Below are 8,667 nucleotides of genomic sequence, written 5' to 3'. Positions count from 1 at the left end.
TTACATCAATGGAAAAGTCATCCATAAGGAAAGTCAAGAAGAAAACATCAGTCTTAAATGAGTCATGTATACTGGGGTGAATGGATAAAGATATCACACACATCAATACTATTCAGCCATAAAAAATAATGAAATGGTGATGGTCGTGGTAACATGGAGAACCTTGAGAATACTATGTTAAATAAAATAAGAGAAAGATAAATACCATATGGTTTCACTTGTATGTAGAATTGAAAAAAAAAAAAGAAACTCAGATTCATAGATACAGAGAAGAGATTGGTGTCTGCTGAGGGGAGGAATTTGGAGGCCTGGGAGGGTGGAGCCACAGGGTGGGGGGAGGGGATGCTTCTCTTCTGTCCCCTCCCCCTTCCTCAGGAGCCCTTTGTGACCAGACAATAGCTCTGTGATGTGGGCATGGGCCTAGGGTCCGTACCTCCACACCCAGGGCTCAGTTGCCTGAGGGCAGCAGTGGGATCAGATACTAATGTCTGATGAGGAAAGAGATGGAAAATTATCTCTTCCCTCAGGAATTCTTTCCTGATGGTTGGCTGAGCTCCAGTCCCACTATCTGGGCAGTTAATGCCATCCTTGCCTTTGTATGTGGAGTGGGGCTCTTTGTCTTCTTACTTTCCTATTTCCAGCCTGATCCATCCTCACCACGAGGCAAGAAACACAGGAAGAGCAGGAAGGTATGGAACCCTTGGCCCAGACCCAGCAGAGTGTGATTCTATATTTTTTTCTATTATGCTTTCCACTTCTCTGAGTCACTGGAGAGACTCCTGAGATGGGAAAGAATAGAATGGGTATTCATATTCTCAGGAGAGAGTAGACCACCATCCATCCAGGACAAGCCAGACACGGCAGGGGTTAGAGGGACATGAGGATTTCTCCCCAAAGACCTCGGGCTGGAGTCCAGGTGTGGTGGAGAAGTCCAGGACAGCGTCCCAAACACAGTGACCAATGGCTGAGGACCAGAGGCTAAAAGCTGCCTCTCTAACAGAGGTCAGGCCCCTGAGCACCGGGTCACCAGCTGCCATCCCAGGACAGGTGTTTCAGGTTAATGTTCCCCCTTCGGGGCTGATTGAGGGCAGTATTGAGCCCAGGAGGTCCCAAACAGCAGCTAGAGTGGGGCTCTGTCCTTGGAAAATGGGGTCCTATGTGAAAAAGTCCAGCTGCGCCACCAGGTCTGGGATTGTGTGTGTTTCTTGAGCAGAGAACAGTGGCAAACTTCTCACATAGAATATCCTTCTGTACATTCTTCAAAGAAGGAAAACTGGAAATATTTGTATCAATTTTGAAAAGGAAATGAGTAAAACTAAAGAAAATCACAGTCCACCCCCCTTAGTTAAATGTAGGAAGTCATGCTACTCATGAGCAGAGAGCACCTGCTGCTGGGGCAGGAATCCCAGCCTCCCCTTGTTCTCTTATCTCAGTACCAAGTGGAGTCACGGAGAAGGAGCAACAGAAGCCAGAAAAGCCAGATTCTGAAAGGTGAGCGTCCACCACTCACCCCTGCATGTCCCAGTTACACTGTGCCCCCTGCTCTGAGGCCCAGGCCCACTGTCTCCAGGACACCAGGGCCTGAGCCCATCCCTCAGTAAACAGAGCCCTGGGTGGTGGGTTGGGGGCTCCTGGGATGGAGAGCACAACCCAGAGGCTTCTCAGATTCTGCACCAGAACAAAGCCCTGAGGGGCTGGAAACTGGTGTCACCCAGCAGGGGCCCCAGGGCCTAGACTGGGGGTAGGACCTCCTGCTCCCACTGTGGACAAGCTGTTCAACTTGACTCAGATTCCTCTGTGAGGCCATGCAGTCCATCCTCCCCCAGGAAGGTCATGAGTGAGAAAACACTTTGGAAAAGACAAAGTGATCCCCAAAATGAACCCTGTAATCACCATGTGGGCATGTGGCCTTGGACAGTGCTGTTTGGGACTTCCAAGTCCAATCCCCCAAAGGTCTCCCCTAAAGGGACATTATACCCAGTCTCCTGTAAGACCCCTGGGTCCCCGCCTTCCCCTGTAACCCAGTCTCCTGTTTCCAGCTTGTAGAAATTGCCTGCACGACCTGGAAGAGGTCCACAGTTTAGTCTACCTTATGCAAAGGTAAAGAATCTGCCTTCTTCTCCCCTGGGTGGGCCTCCCCGAGTCTATGGTGTGACCCCCGGGACTGCAGGGAACAGTCTTTAGGGTTGTTTCGGGGGGCTGGGAGGAGCTGCGGGACATATTGTGACCAAAGCCCCAGGCTGAGGGACAGCAGGAGCATTGTGACATGGGTGTGGGTCATGGAGGGCCATGGGGTTCCCTCCCAGCCCCAGGCTGCTGCAGGGGCAGCTCACACCTCCTTTCTCCCACAGCCACCTGGAAAGGCTCTCTGACCAGGGGGGCTTTCACCAGTCCTTACGGCAAGCAGCCCCTGGGCAGGTGCACCAATGGGCGCCAGCTGGAGCCCATCAGCCATGCAGGGAACCTGTGGAAGACGCTGCTCCCACCGTGGCCTCATCACCTGCTCGTGCTCCGCTAACAGGGCCCACTCGGCCTCTGGCCTCCACCCCGCCAGCGAGACCTCAAGAAGAGCAAACTAACTTAAAAAAAATCCTACCAGACACAGTGAGAAAGAACTTTGTTCCAGGTAATTCCTACTGGGCCTCTCTCATTCCAGCCATCTCAGGCCCTGGCCATGCCAGCTACCCCATTTTATCCTTTGCCTGGTGGTGGGAAAGTACCAAGTCCTTGTTCTTGCCTGGCACATTACAGCACAAGTGCCAACAAGAACATGTCTCCTGCCACCCACCAGATGCCTCGTTCTGGGGTGGCCTTACTAACAGGCAGATAGAGACTCATAACCCTTCGTTTGTCAATCCGGATGTCCAGAAGCTCCTTGAACTACTAATCAGCAAAAGTGTAGAACTGAAGAGTTGGAAGGAGAAAGAAAAGGTTGGGTCAGTTTTCAAACAGTTGTGCCCAGACGACCACGTGAACTTCTGGGGGACTCTGTGGAAGCTGCTGGGTGCTGAGCAGAACACCACCACCCTGCCATCATTCTGTAACGTGAAAAACAAAGCAGGTCCACTAGCCCAACCTCAGCCATTCTCATCTCCCGAGGTCTTGGAAGACCATTTGCAATGGAAATGCAGCCAGCTCTTCTGGGGTCTCCCCTCTCTGCACAGTGAGTCCCTGGTGGCCACTGCCTTGTTCTCTACTCACTCTTCTCCTCTACAGGCTCCCTCTGTTTCATTCAATGGGACCTCTAATTGCTTGCCTGTTCTAAACCAGGATCAAATATCTTCACAGTTTTCCCATGCCCCACCATTGCTCCACCGTGGGATCCAACCCCAACCCTCAACGCTAACCTTGTCCCAGCCCCAGGTCCCCCTTGTACCCTCTGTCCCAATAAGACCACCTTCTCTCCCATCCCAGAGGAGGACCAGTGGGGTATCTTGTGCTACATCCCAGAATAAGACACGATCCTTCATCCCAACTAAAATGCAACATCTGGAGTGGCCCTTGTTGCCAAAGCAACAAGGAAGTGGGAAGACTTTACCCACTATGGAGAAAAGATCTCCAAAATTCTTTAGCCAAGTTCCTCCCAAGCTTCTGGAGGACCACCAGGCTTCCCGGGGCCACAGATCAGGTCCCACCTTTCAAGGGGACTTTGTCATCTTTAATATCCAGAAGCCACAGCTTCAGAGGAAGCTCATCAGGGATAAACAGCAAAGCAGCTTTCCCCACAAGGTTCAGCTGTCTCTGGAACTGAGTTGGCCTCAGGATGCATGCCCGGGGGTGAGTCAGGCACAGAGAGAGCAGGGGCTCTCAAGGATCTTTGTGTTTAAAGGCAAAAGCAGCCAAGCTACATGGAGGACCAGGTACAGATGCCACAGGAAGTACCAATCAAGATTCCAACTAGAGAAGAACTTTGGTAAGGGTCTACAGCAGTGTCTGAAGAGGATGCCAACAGGTCTCTCCAGGATCTCAGCTAGATTCCCAGTGAAGGTTCTGGGAACCAACTCTGAGAAGGAGTTTGGAAGACCCTTGATAAGGGCCTTGGATGGTGATCCAGGAAAATACTTAGCCAGGGGCCCAGATAAGAAACATCTAGAAAAAACTTTAAAGGTTCATTTGCACAGGAAATTGGGACAGATCAGTAAAGGTCTGATCCCTGTGATTGTGCGTCAATCCTGGTTTGTGGCCAGCCATGCTTTTCCCAAGTCCCAACCCCACATGGTTATCAGAAATCTATTGCCATTGAAGGATTGGATGCCCTGCGTAAACACCTCCCATGAGCTGTCCTTCCTTTGTCCTAACACTCAGCAGAAGCTGGAAACACACATCATAAGTTTTCGAGTGAGGTGTAAGTGGGACCTACCTCTCCAAACTGTTGAGCCCATAGATCTCAAACTACATGAAGCTCAACACTTGCCCTTTCCCCAGTCCCCCTTTCCATGCTCAGCCCCCTTTGTACCTGGGGCCCCCTCAAAAGCCAAATTTTACAAGTTCTTGGGGAAACCACCTCAGCCCCATCCAGGAGAGAAAGGTATAACTGAAAAGATCGATTCCACTTCAGGGAGTCCCCTGCCTATTCCGTCACCCATATGTGAGCAAATCCAGGAGGCCCTGGGAGGGACTTCACCTGGTGAGGGCCATCAGTCCTCAGAGATGTCTTTATCAAGACAGGAGGGAAGATCACCTTCTCAGGCCTCCATTCTCAGCCTCCCAAAAAGAACCCTGCACAGCAAGACTGTTATGGGGGCCAAGAAAGACAACCTGGAACCAAGTCCAAGTTTAATAATGGCCAGGAATGATCTAAAAGAGGAGAGTGGGGGTCAGGCCTCACCAGACATGGTAGCAACACTGAAGATGAAGCTCAGGTCCCAAACTCCAAGGTCTGAAGGGGCCACAGAGGCAATGGAGGCCAAGAAGGCCCCTGCTTGGAAAGTCGTCTTAAGACCCAATGGGCTGGCCAACAAACCAGCCATTTATGTGGATCTGAGGAGATCAGAATATCCAGGTGCTAGGAAAAGCCCCTCACCATCTACAGTGTTGGTTGCTCAAGATCCAGAGGAGGTAAGCCTTAAAACAAAGGTTAGTAAGGTGGAACTCCAAGAGAAGATAGAGTCGGAGAACCAGCCTGAAGGCCATACCACTGGTGTCCTTCCTCAAGATTCTCCCAGTGACATCCTCCTTCCAGACTTTGCCACTTGTGTGCTTGTTGAAGACAGTGGCACCAGTGTGCTCCTGCCAGACTCTCACACTAATGCTGTCCTTGCTGCACACAGCTTGACCACTCAAGAATCACCCTCCTGTTCCCAAACGGAATGTGCCAGTGGAGCAATACCAGCTTCCCCAGTGTCACATAACCTTAGCTCAAGTGGATCGAGCAGTGAGGGGCAGCAAGAGCCCTGTGGACCAAAGATTGAGGAACCAAGTGACAGCCAGAGCAACAGTGAGACCACCGAAGAGGGAAAGGACCAGAAGAGACCCAAACCAGAAGAGAATGAACACAGGTGTGCAGAACCATTGGGAATCAGGGCTTCCCTAGCTAGTGATATAGGCCACCCTTCCCAGGTCAGAGGATCAGGAGAGAGCCTTGGAAGCAAATACCTTTGGCTCATGCCACCAGGAAAGGGACATGTTTTTCCAGAAAGCCACTTTAGACAAAGGATGAAGAATTTTCTGCAGTGCCTTAATCCCAATAAAAAAAGCAAAGGACTGGAAGGACCCCTTCAAAAAGGCAAGCCTGCATCGTCTCCTGCCCAGAACTGGGTGCCAGTCAGAAGCAGATCGGTTATGGACAACAGGGCTGCTGAAACTCAGACGATCATGAAAACTGTGGGACAAATCCTGGTGAAAAAATTGGGACTCCAGGAAGGAATTCGGGCCTCAGAGATATATCAGCACAAGGAATTGCAGGTCCCAGTACATAGGCATTCTTGCCCCCACAGGGCTTTCGCCTCCATAGACCAGAAGAGAGTGATGGGAGGGATAGCCTCCAATCAGCAAGGTACCCCCAAGTGTCATAGCTGCCCTAGCAAGAGCCAGCTGACCAGAGACAGGAATGGTGAATGGAAAAGCCTCCCCAGGGACCTGGGGCCCCCAGGCAGACCTGGCCAGCACCAGCCAATGGTGGCAGGTGTCTCAGGTCGAGTTCACCATTATCCTACATGCAGTCTTCAAAAATATGTCTCAACCTATCAGGCAGAGAATGCTTCACACATCTTTCCTGGTCAGAAAGATTTCCTTCAAGAAAAAATCGAGTATATGCAAAGAAAGCCCATTTTTTTCTCACATTAGCACATCCTCTGTGTGCTAATGACTTCCCCGTGCCACAATTTTTATTGTTTCCCAAATATATATATATTTTTTTTTTTTCTCATGAGTCGTGCTGGACTTTGTGTGTACCCTGCTTGGGGGAGGGGGGAGGATCAGGGTTTTCTCTCCCCGAGGGCCTGCTTTGGCTTCCAGAAGGAACAGGGCCTTGGAGGGCCAGTGACCTCGAGGTCCACCCCTGCCCCCTCCCTCACACATCTTCCATTTCCATGACAAGGTGAACAAGACCCAGAGTGGGACCTCACTCTGCCCATCCTCTCCTCCTTTCCCTCCACCTGAAATTTGTGTGGCTGTAGGGAGGGTCTGCTGAGGCAGAAATCCTGCTCAGGCTCCAGGAAGATGGAGTCCTAGATCAGAGTGGGGCCTGCAGTTGGGAGACGCAAGGCCGGCCCTGAGGGCAGAGGTGAGAAATCCTGCCCCCAGCCCATCTCCTGTGGGGAGTAGAGGACGGCCACCCCAGGAGCCTTCTCTTCCCAGAGAATCCCATCTTAGCTCCAAGCAGCCCTTCTTACACTCAGAGCAACAAGGGACAAGCTCACTCCCGGCGCTGAGGGTGTGTGAGGTGCCACAGAGACCCCCAGGCACCAGCCTGCCCAGCCCCAGGGCACTGAAGGGACATGTTCACCAGCACCTCCTTCCCTTTCTGGGGGATGGAGGGGTGTGGCTGTGGGCAGGGGACCCTGCGCTTAGGGTGGGAGGCCAGGAAGGAGGCCAAGTGACAGGGTGAGCCCATACCTGGTGTAACGACTGAGGACCCTTGGTGTCCCACGGCCACCTATGGGCCCAGAGGGGAGAAGTTAGAGGCCCTGGGACTGTCCCCACAGGGTTTTCACCCCACTCCAGCTGCCAAGTCCAAGGGTGGGGTGGTGGAGGGGGTGGGGTGGGGGTTGTACAGAAGCCACCTGATCTCCCACATGGAGGGCCAGGTTCCCAGAGGAAGCAAGGCCTTCAGACAGAGAAGTTAACTTCTGCACAATTTGATAAGCTGGTAGGACTGCAGTCCCCAGGATGCACTTGTGGTCTGTGACCTTTATGTACACATGTGGCCCAAGGATGGCTCCCAGGGGACTGGTGGGGACTCAGAGGCCAAGGGACTGGCCTGGGTCCTGGTCATGGTTACCCCAGAGCCCAGAAGGGCAGGAAGGCAAGATGGCGCTTGTCCTACCCCTGGCTAGAAGGGACGTGTCCAGAATGAGGGTGCAGTCCAGGAGTGCCCCCCACCGCATGCCCCACTCCCAGCCCAACATCGTCCTCCAGCGCCCACCCCACATCACTCACATGGTGGAGAGTCCCACTCCAGGAGGGATAACCCATCCAGATGGCAGCAGGCATGGCCCCACCCTCATGCTGTCAGGATACCCCATGTGGGAATGTATCTGGGGTGGGGGACAAAGTGGGTGCAGTCCTGCTCTGCCGCAGCTTCACCCTGGAGCCAGATCCTGCCTCTAAGTCCCCAGGGTGGGCCAGCAGTGACAGTGTAGTCAGGACCTGGGGGAGGTGGTACAAGGACAGACAGCACCCCAGGCCCTTGGAAGCTCAGAATTGGGTGGCCCAGAGCAGAGTCCTGAACCTGGCTACTGCTAGGTCCTCCCAGTGGCATCAGTTCTGGGAGTTGAGGAGTCAGACGTGCACCCCACGCTCCTGTTGGTAGAAGTGCCACAAGAACTTCCAGAAACAGCCAGAAACAGGAAGGAGCAAGTCCCCTTGCCCTTCTACTGCCAGATCGTACAAGAAGGCCAGAAAGGGAAAGCCCCATGCCAAGGGACCTTGTGCAGAGACCTCTGACAAAGACCCACACCAAGACCTCCCACAGAGACCCACACAAAGCCCACACAGACCCTACACAGAGACCTCTGACAGGGACCAACATTAAGAGCCCTCATGAACACCATGTCCAGGGATGATCCTCAAATCCCTCCCACACATACCTTACACAGAAACTCTCACAGTGGCCAACACCAAGAGACTTCACAGAGACCTGTGACAGAGATCCACACAGACTTCTCTCAGACACACCTCAGAAACCGATCTGAATACCCACACACAGGTCTGCAGAGCCCACACAGAGGCCTCCCGGTGCCCTGCAGACACCAAAGACATACCTTGAACAGAAGCCTCACCTCCATCCTTAGGAACCCAAGTAGCCACCCAGTGACAGGCCCCGCATGGATCTGAAGCCCCTTAGCAAACTGGCAGTGCAGTTGTGCTCTACAGAGAAAAGGCTTGTGTATTTTGTAATTACTTATGAAAAAGACTTAGATTCCCCACGTAAACCTGAAAAATCCTTTCCTTCACAGATTTTCATAATCTTGCGCTCCCACGCACAGTTTAAAGAATCAGAAACTG

The 8,667-nt window shown here is 52.6% G+C and overlaps 1 protein-coding gene across 1 annotated transcript; it reads left to right on the top strand.

The window, feature by feature from the left end:
* The first annotated feature begins 491 nt into the window (after positions 1 to 491).
* Positions 492 to 6,285, top strand: LOC123951433 (spermatogenesis-associated protein 31E1-like). The gene is made up of 4 exons (XM_046020133.1): positions 492 to 689; positions 1,434 to 1,491; positions 2,040 to 2,100; positions 2,352 to 6,285. The coding sequence occupies exons 1-4, from the start codon at positions 492 to 494 to the stop codon at positions 6,283 to 6,285; spliced, it is 4,251 nt and encodes a 1,416-aa protein (XP_045876089.1).
* The last annotated feature ends 2,382 nt before the right edge of the window (positions 6,286 to 8,667 follow it).

The sequence above is a fragment of the Meles meles genome, chromosome 10 (genome assembly GCF_922984935.1).
Source record: "Meles meles chromosome 10, mMelMel3.1 paternal haplotype, whole genome shotgun sequence".
In the NCBI taxonomy this organism is placed as follows: domain Eukaryota; kingdom Metazoa; phylum Chordata; class Mammalia; order Carnivora; family Mustelidae; genus Meles; species Meles meles.
The sequence above is the reverse complement of the archived record's forward strand: the minus strand, read 5'-3'. Positions and strand labels throughout refer to the sequence as shown.

Coding starts and splice junctions, on each gene's coding strand:
- LOC123951433 (XM_046020133.1), top strand. CDS start 492: ATGAGGAAAGAGATGGAAAATTATCTCTTCCCTCAGGAATTCTTTCCT. Junction 690..1,433: donor AACACAGGAAGAGCAGGAAG/GTATGGAACCCT, acceptor CTCTTATCTCAG/TACCAAGTGGAGTCACGGAG. Junction 2,101..2,351: donor TTAGTCTACCTTATGCAAAG/GTAAAGAATCTG, acceptor TTTCTCCCACAG/CCACCTGGAAAGGCTCTCTG.